Below are 18,448 nucleotides of genomic sequence, written 5' to 3' on the forward strand. Positions count from 1 at the left end.
TTGATGCTTAGGCCATAAAAACTGTACAGTCATTTAAGAATCATCGCCACATTGAAGTCCTTATCCTTTATTGATGTGAAGAAAGTTATACATTCTTCAGGTTCAGGTGCTATATCTCTTTAGGCTTGGACAAGTTGTCTCTCCTGTCGTCAGATGGGTCAGAAGGCATCAGCGAGGATTTAGACTGAATCAAGGAAATATAATCACATCACCCCTATACTGGCCTCCATTCACTGGTATCCTGTTCATTTTTGAATTACTTAAAATTCTACTAATGATGTTCAAGGCTTAACAAGGTTTTGCTCCAAATTATATTACTGAACTCATTATCCCTTCTGAGCCAAATCGCAGTCTGAGGTCTTCTGGCAAGAATCTTCTATCTGTTCCCAGATCAAGGATGGTAACAAGAGATGACAGAGCCTTCTCTGTCAAAGCTCCCCGACTCTGGAACGTTTTAGCAGAGGAACTCAGACTCACAACCTCATTATCAGCCTTTAAATCTCTTCTTAAACACACTTCTACAAATGGGCAGTTTCATGGTTATATATAACTTGTTGTCAGTTTATTTTTTTGAAATCTGATTATTTTATGTTTATTTTCTATTGCATGGTGAGCATGTGTTTTTTGTTTTGTTTGTTATTTGATCATTTTAGTAACTATTGTTTAAAAAAGTGATATACATATTAACCTACTGTTATTAATTGTTATCATTATTGCTGTGTGAAATCTCATGCTGTAGTTTGGATGAACTGACCATCTGAGACAGATAGGGAGGATGTTGGGAACGAAGTGAGGCAGATATGCACAAGACTGACCAAAAACTCTACAAATAATTGGAAGAAACTGAGTGAGTAAGATGTGGATATCCAGCAGAGAGGAAGTCAAGACGAGCAGTGGGGGAGTTGTATTAGCAGGGGGAGCTAGGTAGAAAGGACTATGTGAAAATACCAAAGGGAGTGCTGGGCAGATTGGCCATCTGGACCTCTGAGCTGACAGCTTGACATGTTCCAAGTGCAGCGAACATGGAGCAAATTCACCAAGCAGGGCCCCCTCTTGAGATATCCAACACATTACACAACAAGCGTAATTAGAGGACTGGTGTGGCCCGCAGTGAGCGTTGCCTCGAACAGAACGGTCGAACAGAGATCGATGTTCTGCTCTCCAAATTAATGAGGCTAATCTTGGTGTGGTAGCCTTGTCACTGCAGATCTGCGGGGAACAGGACGGATTTCAATAGGTGTGAATGGAGACACGGAGAATGGGTACAAGCTTATTAAATTACAGTGAACAGTAAGCACACACACACATACACCCACATACGTATAGACAATAAGAACATGTTTTGTACACACAAAGCTCGAACACAAAAAAAATGATTAAGGAATATTTTAATTTGACCAATTCATATTGCTCACCAATAAAGTCATTATTTTCATTATAAAACATACTGTTGAAAGTGAACAAAGAATACAGCTGCTTACTAAATATCAACAAATTCAAGGGGAGGTAAAGCAGAAATTTACAATAGAAAATTACCATTTTCCAGTGTAGAAAGATTATGTTTGAAGGTTGAAACAATTCACGACTCAAAGCGTTTCAGATATAATTAAGAACTCATAAGGGATGAAACACAAGTACACGCAGAGCTGCGCACAGCAGCATCTGCAGTCTCTACAATGGGAGGGTGATTATTTTTGAGGAAAGTAAAGCAATGTATTCAACAAAAGTTGTAAAATGTAAAGCAGTGCTCAAAGTTATCTTTCGGACAGGAGCTCCCCAGTGAAGACTGTCGTTGCAAGATCACAAAGACATACACGTTACACACATGAAAAAAGCTGAGTAGGTAACAGAGCACTGGTGGATCTTGGAGGGGTTGAAGCTTCTTCCGAGTTTTTTTTTTTCGTGGACTTGTTTTAAGAGAACAAATCTGTTACAACTTTTATGGTTGGGAGAGCCAAAAGCCAAAAAAGCTTTAGTCGGCTCTTTGGTATTTGGTGTTAAAAATGGCAGAAACACATATTCATTTAAGTACAACATTAACAATATCATAATTTCAGAAAATTACATTTTACCCTTGATAGGAGCTTTTTTTTTTTACTTTCTTTCCCTTTTTGCTTCTGATTGACCGTTCTGTCCTTCAAATCAAACTAGACAGTTGAGGTTTGATTGCAATTAGAAAAACAAGATTAGGAAAAAAAAAAGATTTTAAAAAGCAAACAAACAGTCATCCAAACAAAGAAGTCATTGGCTGGGGGATAGTTTGCTTTCATCTGGCAACTTTTCACATGCTTCAAACTATCATCCAGCTGCTGACTTGATTTCCACCTGATGGAGCAGATTTCTAACAAGTGCACAGAAACTTAGTGACTCATTTCATAACTGTTTCTGCTTCAGTGAGGCACATTTACACCAACCTAGACTTTAATTAGTCTTTCTGTAAAGAAAAAAAAAATACTGAAGGATGATAACACGATGATTCAAAATACTTAAAGATGATAACATAATGCTTCATGGAATCAAAATATGCAAACTCACTTTAAATTATACACAGCTGTGTTAGCAGAGTGGTCAGAGCTACTTGTTCGGTGCGTTTACATTAGTTCATTGCTCAGTTTACACTTTTTAAAGCATCTTGAATGTACACAGTCTTTTGCCTGTGTTTAAGCCAGATTGTCCTCATGGAGACAATAAGCTGTTATAGTTTTTAAAATGAGCTCCATGTAAATTATAACCATCCATTAGTGCTCATAAGTCTTCTTCCAAGGCTTTGCTGTTCACCATAGTGATGCATTTCCACAACTATCCATGTAAAGTGATAAGCATGATGAAGTGCAGCAAAGCTGATAACTGAAGACCACAGGCCAAAAAAATCTTTATAAAATCTTAAGAAAAAGGAAAAAAAAGACAGTTTTATCTCCTCTTTGTCTTGGTCCATAGTTGCCCTTGTTATTGTGGTGAATTGTTTTAACTGTATCCTTGAATATGAGTAATGGGAGAAGGATCCTGATGGGTTCTCTGCATATGTCTTTCTCCTGTATCCCTGTTTTTCTGTGATTTGCTGGGCCATCTAAAGCAGTTCCTTTAGGTGGCTAACGGATAGTAGGCACATCTCCCAGCCAGGCACCGGGTAGGGGGCGTGGACACGTGTACTCATTCTGCAAAGGAAAGAGGGGGAAAAAGGACAATAAAGTTAAAACCATCTAACAGCTGGTGTGTGCCAGATACAGAGGTGGTGGTTACAATGTAAAGTTAATTACAGTGCCCAGTGATTTGATAACAGTACAATGGGGCTGTGACAGTGCCAGCCAAGCAAATTAGGGTAAGCAATTAAGCAGATGATGAAATCCCATGTGCTTAGAAAGCTTAGAAGGCTGAGGTGGAGTCACTTCCCATATGTCTTACAGAGATTAAATGAAAGTCCAACACACAAAACTCTTACAAGTGTTAATTCTGAAATTGTTAATTAAGGCAGAAATCATTAAATTAAAATGTGTTTAATTGAACCTGTCTATCTAAACAATTTGCCACTTGGTACGGTACCAATGGAAATTTCAATTACCCTTTGGTCAAGCACTGATATACTTATAGAAACATAATGGAACATCACATAATGTAAAGAGCATTTTCTTACTTATACTGAGAGACTGGGGGCAGTAAAAATAGCCAAATAAGCCATTAAGGTCTAAAGACTGTAAAAGGTTGCTAGGTGGGAACAAAATGTAATTAGCTTATAAAGCCATAGCCAAGAAATGATGATGTGTTGTAATACAGTACATGTTTCAATAATGCAGAAAGTGAGGAGCCTGATGTGTTTTCAGCTACTGTAATGTAAGGTTACACTCCCACACACAGAACCAACTGCATGTGTTCGAGTTAAACAGGCTTGTTCCAATCACACGGCGAATTTGTTATAGGAATGGTAAATTAAAAATCATGACGAGTGTATAATTTGGGACCTTTAAATGTCAGCGCAGGTCAACTTAGGTAGTTGAGATGTTGTTGCAAATTACTATGAGATTTTGACATTTTATTCCCATTCAAGGGCCACAAGCCCTGAACTGATCCCCGCGCTGAAAAAGGCAGAGGCACACTCAGCCAGCATATCCAAGTTTGCCTCTGAGCCTCTGTGCTCTGAAACCCTCTACTTTATGCCTTAACCTTTAAAAGAGTCTGATTGTGACTTGGCTACAGGTAAATCCACATCGCCTTAATAACACAAATGCTGTGAGATTTGCCAGGCTAAGCAATTTCTAAAGCTTTCAGAAACTGCTCGAAAATGATCCTGGCTCAACTTTTTGCTGCTCAAGCTGAGATTGTTGTCAGTGTGAAGCAGATCTCTGTAACGCAGGGCTCAGACGAGTATGCCCTTAGCAGAACTTTGATTTAAACGTTATCAAACAGCCTGACAAGTCTTCACTCGACTCTTTATCTATCTCTCAGGTGAATGTGAGTGAAGCGACAACAGCCGCACAAATTGTCATACCGCAGACAATTTCAACAGGGCACAAAAACAGAAACAACCTACAGCAGAAGCTCAGGATGAGCTGTGAACATGTTAAAGTGACGTCTGAACAAGAAACAGACACACAAAAGCTCAGGCACATACCACTCCACACATACAAACACAATAAGAAACACATCATCCCATCAGGCATTAGACAAAAGCGGGGGAATGCTGAAATTAGCAGATCACGTACCCACTTATTTTCATTACACAGTGTATCTAATATTATAAACATTCTGCCCAATTGCAACTGGTAATGGTGCATTCATGACGCTGACCGTGTTGTTTATCTGGACTCTTTTTTTGTGTGTGTGCTTGGCTTACGTGTCCAACATTCTGACAGCTACTACGATTTGGTTTGTTGGTCAGCCCTTGTTGAACTTGAATCCACTGAGGCCAAATTCAGCGACTTAGGAACAATGTCACAGACTCAATGCAGGAGTGTAAGGCTTGTAAAATTGCGCTTGCTGGGCCAAGCAGTGTGTGGCTCATTATGCTTTTATTTGAGTTTAAAACCCCCCAATTTTCACAAAAGCAACATGTTGACCAATCATTTTCCTTTATTGTATAATTTTCTGTTTGCTGAAGTTTTCTTTCTATCATAATGTAGTAATTTCAGCACAGCTCTCAAGTTTGCTTCGTGAGAACAGACATCTGAGCTGTTGTTTGCAAAAACTCATTATGCTCCTTCAACATGATTTTCTTCAAGTACTCAGTTAAATGAGGGGTATTGTAATTGACTCTGTCGATCACACCTCTTCAAACACTTGCATCGGTAATGGCCATTAGTCATTTGATGGCTTTTGGCCACAAGTTGGAAACTTTTCTTATTACACTTTGCATGAATGAACTGGATGGAATGTTTTTGTTCTCAGACTTCACTGATACTGCTGCTGGCACTCAAGACCAACTTCTTGCTACCTTGGTGGTGACAAGGAAAACGTGCCACAGCACAGTGATGAGGAGGAGTTGTCGTCTGTCACAGGGGACATGTGCTTCACTTCTGCAGTCTTTCAGAACTGGAACTTTACAGTCACAGAAAGGAAAGTAAAATTCCTTTCATTTAGCACTGTAATCTGGGAGAATACAAGTGGCTTTTTTTACAACAAGGGCAACATTACTAAATCCTTCACCTGCCTGTGCTGCTGCTACTTTTATGGAAGCAGCAGAACTAGGTGAATTCATCTATAATAGGAATGTAAAGGATTATAGCTTTCTTGGTTTCATCCAGTGTGGGAGTTGGACAACAGGCAAAAGCCTAAGATGTGTCAAGGGTAGCTGCATGTTGAAGAAGTGTAGCTCTTGGTTATCAACACCATTCAGCATCACAGGGAACCTGTGCCACTGGGTTACAAGGAATCACCTCTGTCTTACAGCACACCGGTATCACCAGTGTCCTTGTGCAAACCATTGATGTGAAATTGCTCCTGATGGCCGGGCCAGCGCCGTGCATGGTTTTGCACTTTAGTGCGGGAAAGGGTTTAATGAATGAGATGAAAATTGTAAAGTGTTGTTGGATAAAAGCATTACATTAATGCAATGAAATGTCACATCATATTTCAGGCATATGAAATGCCATGGCTAATGTGACGCCCTGAGAAAGGCCAGTGGCTGACAAGATACATCCTGAAAGAGAAAGAGCGTTTGTTTACCTCTGGGACACACATCCACTTCCCTTTGTAGATCTCTTGACACCCTTTAACATGCTGCCCTCAAGAGTTCTAGCACATGCACTATACCACAACAAGGTTGCTTGCCTCTCTTACCCTCCCTGTTTGAGCTTGTTAGAAAAAGAAGACATGATAAGCTGGCAGTGATCCTGGTTATTTCAGATTGTACAATGTCGCCTAGGTACTCGGAAATGACTTGGCTTATGTAGCCACCTCCCTAACATGTTGTCACATGTAAAAAAAAAGCATGATATGCTCCAACCTGGAGCTTGGTTTGAAGCTGCAAACCTGTTTGAAGAACTGGCCTGCGACACTTATATTGTCCCCTGTAGTGGTGCACAGTACTTTGGAAACACAACCGTCACTCTTTGAAAGTTAGTGATAATGTATGAAGACTGCAATTATTTAGAAAGAGTTGCGCCCACTATTCTAACCTAGTGTAGTCTCTCTTTCTAGAAGTTAAAGTAATTTTTTAGATGCTCCTTAATATGTACAAAATGAAAAGAGAGAATGTAAGAAAATCTAATAGACTTAATGTGATTTTAACATAAAAAAACATATCAAGCAAGTTTATATCATTCAAAAGGTGCTAAGATCTAAGGTTTAAATGTTATCAATATACTATCAATACATAGTGGCAGATCACCTCTTCTTATCAGCACAGATACATGGCATAGTGGGTAGGGCCCCTCTACCCACCAGATGGCACAGTAGGTTATCATAACTTTCATGGGCCAGACTGTCTCTTGTTTCCAAGCCACATGGTACGTCTCCTACCTACACCCCAACATTGTCCCTTTCCAATTTTCCCTGTTTTAAAGGTGCAGATTGGAAGACTTAGGGGCGACCATCTGAATAACCCCACCTCTTCCTTTTCAAGCATGAGAGAGCCCACTGTTTCCATCATGTGCCATGTTGTCACCTATGACTGCATCAAGTAGTCACACAATGAGGTTACATAGATAGCTTATATATTTAGAAAATGAATTTAGTCAACCTATGTAAAAAAAAAAAGAAGTAAAAACACAAAATTACCTGTCAGTGTTTGGTTTGACTGTTCATGACTACAGTAGAAACATAGCAGCACAACGTGACAGCCATTATAAGAAGGGACCTGCTCCCTGTGTATAAAAGGCTCTTTCTAACCTAAAGACAATGTTATATTTACTTCCAGGTTTTTACACACGATTTTCCATTTCTGCTAACAGATCCCTCTGTCTCCTAAGTTCCCGACCCTTGAACTAAATAAATCGCAGCTCTTACTCATCTTTGTCATGTTTTCTATACCCACTAGATGTTACCACATTACTCCAGGTATTGATAATAATAAGCCTAATATCCTACTGGTAGGTTGTAGGTGAACTGCTGAACTATTACTATGGCCATCAGTAAAATGTCCAGTCAAAGATAATATCTATTTGGGAGTCTGTGCTATCATCAAGGAGGCAGAAAATTGATTTAGACATAAATTATGCAAGAAAATTATTTTAACTCTATCGGCTCCTCTGAAATCTTATCTGTGTAAATACAGTACCTTTCACAGATCCACAGAATGTAATTCAACTCCAACAACAATCCCAACAAAACAGTACTAATGAAGCACAATTTGAAGGCGCCAACTTATAAATGCTATATATTCAATCCAAAGCAGAATGGACTGCTTCTTTGAGAAAGTTGTGGTCTTTTCAAGAACACAGGTTACACATCCAGAGCTGTTCCTGTTTTCATCTACCCCCCACTAAATTCGTTATGTGATTTTAATTAGGATACTAATTAGCAAGATATAAACATGATATAATTGGTTAGCTCTCTGTCAGGACAGCTGGAAGTAACATAGACATATGCCAGACACTCTCAAAGGGATCACAAGCCCCTTACTCCACTCAGGGCTCCAATTACCCTGTTCTGTCTGCCCACCCTGTACGTGTGAAGTTGCATGTTGTTTCCCTAAAGACTATGAAAAGATTGTGTCAATTCTTTGCAGCAAGTATAGATAATGAGTGACCTGAAATATAGTCTGCACTGCAGCATTGGTTTGGAGTTTGCAGCTGCTCTTTTGTGTTGAAGTAAATGTGTATTTATAGTTTGCATATGCATGTCTGGTTTAAATTTGCACACTCCATCAAATGAGATCATAGCACTTATCAGCTTTAATCTGCACATATGAAACATGTGAAGGATGACAAATGAAAGTATTACAACCAGGCTTATTTATGCTTAAAGAAAAAATAATAATATTTAAACATGCTTTAAACTATTTAAACAAGTCTTTCCTGGGACTTTCTATAAGCGCTTGATCTCTACAACATGCTTTCTCTTAAGCTCTGACTTTTCTCAGACACACAAAAACACACTCAATCCTCAAAAAAATCAAGATCAATTGATATTTCTTAGTTTAATAAATTGAAGTATTAATTCATGACGGTTTGATAGGTCAGCAGCTGGTAAAGGAACCTTCATGAAGTGCTTTGAAAAAATACAAATTATAATAATCTCTCTTCATTCTGGTAATTTTCAGATTAAGCTATTCATTAAAGGCTTTTATTTATTTAGTTAGTTTTCAGTGAGGTCACAGCAGTCATGCCTGGCATTACAACATATTAATGTGTGTAGCATGAGAAAATCCAATTATACTAATAGTAATCTTGTGTGTTTGTTGCACTTTTAATGTAACTTGTGGTTCTCAGTGGTTATTTCCACAAATGACCTGTGAGGATATGTCAAGTCTAAATTACATGGTGGGGAATAATATAGAGTAGAGTGCACACAATATTATTCTTGTTTTCCAATCCATCCCCATCTCTAAATGTACCCAGATTAATATTATTGCTGAGAGCATGAATGTATGAATATATAAATCTTGACAGCAAGTGCAATATTTTGCCTCCAGCCTCACTTTGTGACTTAGTGTAAAAAAGGCAAACTTGGTGATGATAGCATTCAGAAATTTGCAGGATACCAATAAAGGAAAACAGATGGTAAGCAAACAGTATGGATAAAACACTGTACATCATTACAATTGGCACTAAAACAAGCTGGAAATGGTAGTTTATTTTCTTCACATGCAGTTTTATTTACTTGTAAAAGGGTGAATGACCCCATCAGCTAAGAACAACTATAGCAAACACCACTGAGTTCTAGCAAATCTACTGTAGCAAATATTCCTGTAGAGTTCTTTGTACAGCCAAAATAACTTTTTAATTATTTGTGTGTATAAATATGTAAGTTTAATGTGTTTGCCCTGAACACTACCCCTTTCAAACCTATGACAACAACATTTCATTAGAATTGAGGATACGCTGACCTACATGTAGGGGGGCCACTGAAAGATACTCTGAAAGGACATCATTTGAGTTTAAGCAGGTAACAGTTTTGTGTGCAAATATACATTAGGATTCCAAACGAAGTTCTAAACATAGAGCTCAAACAATTCAGATTCACTGAGTTATAGCTAAGGGCATATATTTATGTAAATGCATGGACATGCATGTTTATCTGTGCTTGAGTGTTATGATTAATGGTGATTGAGATCGATGCTGTTGATGGATAACCACATTAGGAGTGCAGGTCCCCCGCTCTCCCCTAAGTCATATTCTGTATATATTATGGTGGTGCTCAATAAATCCTGTTTCACATGTCCAGACCACATAGCCAAAAAAATTAGGCAAGGAATAATAACCTTTGGATCATCTATGGGATTATACCCATAGAGTTTCTTTGTGTTGAGAGGCTGGAGGACCGGGCTATCCATTAGTCGTTGTCCCACTAATGCCAAACACTGGCCAACAAACTGCCATGTTATGAAATTAAAAATCTCTTATAATGATTGAGTATTTTTTATTTATTTATTTTTTTTTGGTGTTGCAGCAATTTTCCTATTGTTCGTAATAGTTCCTGTGCCTCTGAGGGAACTGCTACTGAGTTGCTAGGCAACATGTAGCCTAGTGAAACATCAAAAGGCTGATATTAGCTTGACAAGTATACGACTGCATAACAGTTTTTTTAAAGTATTGACCAATTTTGAAATAGGCTTCATCACACAAAGGTTCAATGATAGTCTGTTCAGAAATCATGAATACACTTAAGCTACAAGAACACAGAATAGTGTCGAATCACGGACAACAGGATATCAAGAAAATCTTTCCAACCGAGATATGCATCATCTAACTTTCCATCTCTTTGATGCAGAGCCTCACCTCACTGCCTCTTTGTTCAACTCTCTTCCATCATTACACACACGCACACGCACACAAACGTCTCTCTCAACTTCTTTTTCTTTCACACTTAAACTTGTGAACTCTCCCTGTCCCCTCATTATCTGTGCAGATAAAGAAATGTTGGCCTCAGCAGTTCTGACCACACTCCCCAGTTACCATTCTCCTACAGCTGTCCTTCAAAGCTGCACAACAACCATGAAAATAAGTTGGCAGTTAACACTATAGTTTCATTTTCTTAAAAAAAAAAAACTACACAGATATGTTGACAAGAAAAACCACCTGGTCCTCTAACACTTCTCAAAAACAACATTTAGATATATTTTAATATATATGTATATGGTGGCTCAATAGGTCATGCATGGATTAGGGGAAATGGGGACTTATATTGGGGCAAGCTGCGAGAGTCCTCCACAACTTTTCAAATGTGCATGAATCATTTCAGATGTTTCCTGACCTTTCTATGCTTTGCTGCAGTTATACCTGCCTCTAGATAAACTCAAAAGGCTATATGTTGTGGTGGATTATCCCATCAACTGTTATGGGGACGATCTCAAGTCATTTCGCTTTGATGGCTTAGCAAATTTTTTAACCTGAAGTGCACAGCTGAGGACCTAAATTTATTGGAAATGTAAGGACAAACAATGGAGCCAAGGGCAGAGAAGCACCAATGCAATGTGTGCGAGCCACTAGCTATAAAAACCTGGCATTTCATTGACCTTCTCTGACCCACCAGATTGAAATATACTGGAATTGGATCTTCAAAGGATTGAAATACTTTCTATCCTAGTGTTATAGACGGACTGTAGAGCTTTACAGAGACTGGGGAACCGTCGGATGTACACTTCCCTCTGAAGGACTCACACATCTGCAAGTGCAGAACTAGAGCTGCTCGGATAATATAGCTAGGGTGCATGGCAGGCATATCAAAGTGCAAAACTGTCACCATTGACCAGGTTTTTCATTCGCAGACCTGTCTTAACCCTTTTCCTACAACCCAGTCCAAGGGTTTGTTTGAAGTTAGTGTTTAAAAAAATAAATCCGGCTCTCACCCAGGAAAAAAATATCCCAGCCTGGCACCAACTGGCACCAACTGGCACCCCGTAGCACCCTTGGGCCTTGTTTGTGATGGTTGAAAAGTGATTTTAGCAGTTTAGGGGTTTTTATGGTTTCGTTTGTGGTTTTGGTAAAATGAAAAAAAATTATGTCCAAACTGTCCGCAGATCTTTTAAATATTTAACCAGAACAATTTATTTTCTCTCACCTTATTCAAAGTCTTTTTTTAAAAATTCATTCAAAAAAATCTAAAAAGTCATAAAATAGTTTAGTCATAATGAGTGTAGACTGGCTATTGTCTAACATTTTGGTTGAAAACAAGCATGTCATCTGTTAATATTCAGAATAACTAATTTGTGACTTACATTTGTGGCTTACATCTTATGACTTAATGTGAATGCAATTTTCTTCAAAATCTATTTGCTAGTGCAGGTTTCTTATAGAAAAATGAAACTGAGATTCTGGAGGACAAGACTTCTTTAGCCACTACGAGTCCAACAAAGATAACTTTTTCCTTAGACCTCCAGACCTCAGTGTTTTTATCCACACTGGTCACATTTCATAATTACCCTCAAGACTATAGCAAGTTCTATTGTATAGTTTGGTTTAGAAACCTATGTTGTGTACATTTTACATTCAAAATGTACACATTTTTAATATTGAATTATTTTTCTAAATGTATTTAAGTGTAATGTTCAATAGTCTTATAGCAGAGTCCATCACACTAAACATGCCACATTGCTTTTGAAGACATGTATGTGACAAGAAAAACACTGAGATCTTGAATTTAGAGGAACAGTTTTTTTTTCGGTAAGTCAATGAATTGCATGCCTGAAAGTGTAGCTGTGATATTTGATGGAATAAATATACTGCCATACTTTCAATAAAGTCAACAGTGCACACAAGGGCTTAATAAACCCCGACATATTACAATATAGAGGTAGCTTAGTTGCCAAGAAACACTACAAAAAAAGAAAGCTCTGACAGTTGACAACTTTCCATCTTCCCTTTGCATATAGCATCATATCACCAAGCCCTATGTCCACCTTACTACTAAAAGACTGTCTGTTTCAATCACAATCTCTCTCTTCTCCCACATGGCTTCTGGGGCCCCTTTAGAAATTGAGCGACACAGGGGTTCTGGTTTGGTCATCTCGGCTCCCTGCAGATCCTTTCATCTCGGCTGAGGACATTCCCTCAGCTCTTCGCTGGAACTAGTACTTGCCTTCTACTGGGATTCTGTACTTATTTGAATACTTGTTTCTATACTTGTTTGAATAATAATAAATTCGTCCATCCCTAAGGCCTTCTGAGGTATTTGAAAATCGTGGGTCATTTTTCAGAAACAGTTAAAAGGTATCAATTGATGGCTTTTGGCAAAAGGGCCACAGCACCAAAGTCAATATTTCTAATTTTCTATTATTGACTTTTATTTTTACATGACAAATTAAAATGCTAGTTTTTAGACAGAGCATAATGACTTGCTGTATGATATAACCCAATAATATCTAACTACCGCAAGGAAAAAGTCACTCTAAATTAGAGTTTATGTGTATTATTTCTGCAGTCTGTGACAGTTCAATTAATCAACATTTTATATGAATGAATTACCAAAAGCCACATTACCAAAGCCACACAAAGGACCTAAAAACCTGATCTGTGATTTCATGTAATATAATACAAATCTATGCAGCGGAAAATCAATCTTATAAAATCCTTAGCCAAATAAGAAATATGAGAAAATGTCACACATTTTGGGGTTTGTCGCTTTCCTTCTGACACCACCTTAATAAACATTGTTAAATGGAAATAAAATCTGTACTTGCTGGCTTCAAGAAATTCAGTTCATGCGATATAATGCATTACGATAAACACTTATTGTTCCATTATTTCTATCGGACAGTACTTACGCCAGTGATAGTAGAATGTAAAATGTTTACAGCCTGTAAAGATATGTAAATGAAAAAAAACTTATTCGGGCGGTGATAATCATCTTTTTAGATGAATAATTACATTCTGTTTGGAAATTGTGTTTGAGTAAAATAGAAACTCAGTCATCTCAAATAAGGCCTTTAAAAAAGATCATTGTTTATTCATAGTGATCTGCTGCAGTAGTTCCTATACTGTATGTGGTTTCCTCAGTAATTGAGGTTGACCATGCAGAGCTGTTGGTGAACAGAAATTACTGGAAGCATTATATCTGCATTACTGAAGTCAAGATGGTTACAGGCGGTGAAAAGGGTCACTTTTGGCATGAAATACTTCACACACATTTGAAGCTCAAAAGCCCATTAATTGGCAGCTTGGTGGAGAACGTTTAAATATGTATTTCATGGGACACGCTGTGGTTTCCAAATTCACTTTAACTTATTCCAGCATTATTATTACTATCAGCAACTATTACAAACACCTGTATGTTGAACATTGATCAGTGGATTAATCAGTGGAGGTATCTGAAATACTGCCACCAGTTCACAGGATTGGCTTCACATGATTTTCCTTTGCTGTTCAACACAAACAAAAACTGATTGATCCTAATTACCACAGAGATATTCTTTGGTAATTACAATGGAACCTATAGGCTCACTTGAAAAATATAAGATGTTTAAAGACACATTTCTATAATTGAATACAGAAATGATGCAAACACACACATAAAGGAGAAGATAAGGAAGGTGTATTCTTTAAAAAAACAATTCCACTAAATTACTTTTCAACAACTTTGACAGGAGGGTGGCAATTTACTAGAACAATGTAATTAAATTCATTTCTTTGTGATCTTCTAGCCTCTTCTGTATTTCCAGATTGCACTTAAATTCTGTTGGACACACTGATGCCAACTGACATGGTTCATTGGTATTTTTACAAGTATTATTATCATATTTCGCTGGCCTTCAAAACCACATATGTTGATTTAATTAGAAAAAACTGTTGCCTACAGTGATGGGTCACAGTCCAGATTTTGTATGTCTCCCATCTCCCCAACCTTCTCTTCGCACTTTCTTTTTCTTGTAAAATGTAGCGCTTCATCCCTTAAGAACTGTTACATTGAAACATATTCATCTTCTGATTATAATGTAATTAGTTGGATAGAAACCTAATTTATAGGAGATGGTGTTGCCTTTAGAAGAATTAACACCACTTCTACACTGGAGTAGAGCTGAGACAGATTCATGAATGCACTGCTTTGATCAAAACCAGTGACCTGAACGCAATTCATATACATTATGTGTATCAGTGACAATGAAAGTGCCATCTGTACATCCATCCACAGTAAAAGACAGGTAAAATGACATATGTTATTGGGTCTAAATGGCAAATGTGAGCCCATTCAGACCACTATTTCAGTTCCAGACGACAACGTGTATCTACTCATCTCATTCATATAATCCTTCCACTCTGGAAAAACAATTTTCTAACATATTGTGTACAGGGCTCTCGCATTTGATGAGAATGGCACAGATTATATGTAATCATAGGAGACCAGGCTCACAGCGAATGGTGCCTCACTCTGCTGTATTTCTGGTACTTGTTGAAAGAGCAGGAAAGCATTACTCACACACTTTTCCACCCCCAAATCTGAAATGCCTTTGACCTTTTTAATCCAAAAAACTGAGCATCAAGATTTCTATTGCTCTATAACTATGATAGGGATCAGGGTTGGATTGAAAAAACTGTCTTCCTGTTTTTTTTTTACCGTGTGAGTTCACAGTCAACACAGTGGATCACTTGTCCGCATGTTGATTTGGTTTTTAGGGCCGATGACCCTCCTGACATCGGGCTAGGGACCGGCATTGCACGGCTGAAGATGAGGACGGGCTGTTGGGGGTTCAGTGTCTTGCCCAGGGACACTTCGACGTGTGGTTTGGGAAGAGCGGGGCACGAACCTCTGACCCTATGGTCGACAGGGCCAACTGAGCCACTGCCTCCCCCAAACTGTCTTCTTGTTTTTATTAAGCATCATTTTTATCTGAGTATTGCAAAAATAAATGTGATGTTTAATGTTGTGCGAAGGCCAAGTATTTATTATTTCTCAACCGCTTCTGTGGGAAGAGATGAAATCCATAAAACACAAATAATACAAATAGTTTTCTGGTCAACAGAACAACTGATTCAATTCAGCTTTATTTTCTCTAATTTGTTCAGTCTAATTAATTTATTAGCTGCAATGCTGAAGCAATGCCAGTGACAAAAATGTGTTTTTTCTTTCATATTTAGTGCCGTCGGAAAAGAGTGGAAACTAAGAGGCATGTGATTATTGTTTTTCTACCCTTATTTAAAACTTCCTCATGCAGCTCTTGTTAGTGTGTTTAAAATCAGCTGTGACTTTCTGACATGATAGGACTTGATCCTGAAGAATTGCCAAATAGCTGCCGGAGACATCTTTCTCATTTCCCTCCCCCTCCCCTTGGAGTGGCTGTTGACACTTGCCAGAGGGTGCACTAGTGCAATTAGCACTTATACTGCAACTACTAGTGACAGTGTCATACTCCACTGTTAATATAGCAGGTGCAATCTGACATTTAGCAGAAAATTGAATGGAAATGATATCATGATCTTGAACGTGATACCTTGATCTTTTTAAACACGCTGCTATAAAAACACAATCAGGCTGATATTATTCAATTCAATTCAATTCAATTCAACTTTATTTATATAGCGCCAACTCACAACAAAGTCATCTCAAGGCACTTTACAGAATAAAGTCCAGACTACACAAGTATGTACAAGTATGTACAATAGCAAGCTAAATGTATGTCATTAAGAGACATGTTAACAATACGACAATGATCACAACCACATACTTTTTATACTTTTCAAAAACTAACATCAGCACCCAATTAGAGAAAGAGCTGCAACAACTGAATTGACAGAAAATATTAACCTTGGCATTAAGTAATAATGACATTTCAGCACTTAAGTTCCAGTACTAAAATATCTCCCTTCCCACAATCGATGACCAATTTACAACCTCATGCTGATCCACAGAAGCTAATCTGCATGTGATTGCTATTTAAGTAGAGAGACTCTGTTGTGTTAGAACGCCCATGTGTGGAGTAATGGGCAGTAAAGTTCGTGATGGGCGACCTCTTAAAGGGGTACTCACATCATTAGTTTTTATAGGAACTGATTAAGGAGAGGGTAAATACTTATTATGTTAACTATTATTACTTAATTATGTTATTTTAAAAAAGCAAGTTAATACATTATACTTCATTTCTACTTAAATCCAAAAATGTTCCACTACATTGAGACCCTGAATATAAGTGCTGTTTTGTAAAACTCAACAAACTCACCACTATGGTATACACATAACCTCAGCATATGCTGTAATTTTAAACGCATTAAACTCTTATTTTACTGGGTTTACTGTGATATTTCACAAAATATGATCCGATCAACACATTAAAGGTCTTTACTGCGATATCTCATTGAAATATTTGCCTATATTTAACATTTCATTGTAAAGTGACAGTTCAGTACAGTCACAGTATACAGCTGTATACAGCTGTGAAAGTCATAGTACTAATTAGTAACCAATGATTTACTGTAAGCTTCACACCCACATTAACACCAACAGACAATTTAGAGACACCAATTAAGCGAACTTCCATGTCTTTGGACTGTGGGAGGAAACAAGAGAAATTGGAGAAAAACATAGAAAAGAAGCAAAAGGTCACATATGAGAAGCTGTCAATGAAAACTGTCTGAACATAAGAAATGACATTATATGATGACATTTGTTTTTTATTTAAATGTTTAAAGCTGTCAAGTAATCGGTTGTTATGACTGTTTAATCTGAAATGCTGTTCATATTAGCTGCGTTCTCTTCGGGCAAAGGTTGTTGTTGAGCCGTAACCAGTCAGTAGCCACTGATGTATCTTTCCTGCCTACACCCTTTTTCAGTGAATACAGAAGATGCAGCAGCAGTTGAGCTTTGAGGAGGTTTTGATTTTGCATGTAAAACCCTGTTTAATGTGTCCTTTAAAAGTACATTTTACCCAATCAAATCAAATTGTCAGACTTACAGGCACATTCTAAAATCTGACTAAAATTAAGTATAAAATAATAAAACATTTCAGCTAATTTCTCTATGTTGGTATGGCCAAAAAAGCAAACCTTTCAAAGTAAAGGGGTCACTGTAAGTAGGAGCTAAACTCCTTCTGTGGGTGGTCATGGTGGCTGCCTGCGTCCGCTAAACGAACCTTGTGCCTTTGGGGCACCATTGAAAAATATGTGATATCCACAAATGTCTTTGCTGTCCTCTGAAAACCATTCTTTAATAATTCAACCATTTGCAGAGAAAGAGCCGGAGCTTAATGTTTACAAAAAACAAAAAACTAAACAGAAACAAATCCCCAAAAAATCCCCATACAGTGCACAAAGCACATATGAACCTAAAGAAAAAGAAATTGCATACTGAAGTACAGACAAGATAGAAGATAGGGTAACCTACCTTTACCTTAACCTAATAGGACTTTGAGCACAAAACAGTGAACAGTGCCACATAACCATAAAACCCACTACCTTGCGATTTAAATTCATGGTACTGGTCATTGCTATAAACCTCCCACAGCCACACTGTCTGGATTCAGGTGACCTCATGCCAACACTTGCCTGATTGCATACTATCCAACAACCTCGGATTGGTATAAATAGCACTGGAAATGGCTTGGTGCCTCCCTCTCTTCTCTTTGAATCCAGCTCATTTGCTGCAGGATTTATTATCTCACATTGTTTAAACTCAGTTGGCTCATAGTTGGTGATAAAGCTGCAAATGAGGAATCACAGGGGCTTCAAGAGAAGGTTTAATGAGGAAAATTGGTTGATTGTGGAATGGATGCTTATTTTCTGTAGGAAAATAAAGTTACACTAGGGCTCTATCTAATACTTTCAGTATCAATTATCAGGATTTGTATTGTTTTTATTAATTCATATTTGAATGTGGTATTAAACCAGTCTGAGATGTGGCTGAAGGAGACTGAAGGACAGAGATTTGGAGC

General features: G+C 37.8%; 1 protein-coding gene across 2 annotated transcripts in view; it reads right to left on the bottom strand.

Moving 5' to 3' along the window:
• Positions 1 to 1,371: 1,371 nt before the first annotated feature.
• lrrtm4l1 (leucine rich repeat transmembrane neuronal 4 like 1) overlaps positions 1,372 to 18,448 on the bottom strand; it is a 49,398-nt gene continuing 32,321 nt past the window's right edge. For both annotated transcript variants that reach the window (XR_010911623.1, XM_067484874.1), the window contains exon 3: positions 1,372 to 3,155. Coding sequence is in view for 1 of the 2 variants with exons in the window: in XM_067484874.1 (XP_067340975.1) it covers positions 3,090 to 3,155 (66 nt within the window). In the remaining variant the exon portion in view is untranslated. The remainder of the gene's footprint in view (positions 3,156 to 18,448) is intronic.

This window comes from Channa argus, chromosome 18 (assembly GCF_033026475.1).
Source record: "Channa argus isolate prfri chromosome 18, Channa argus male v1.0, whole genome shotgun sequence".
Taxonomy (NCBI): Eukaryota; Metazoa; Chordata; class Actinopteri; order Anabantiformes; family Channidae; genus Channa; species Channa argus.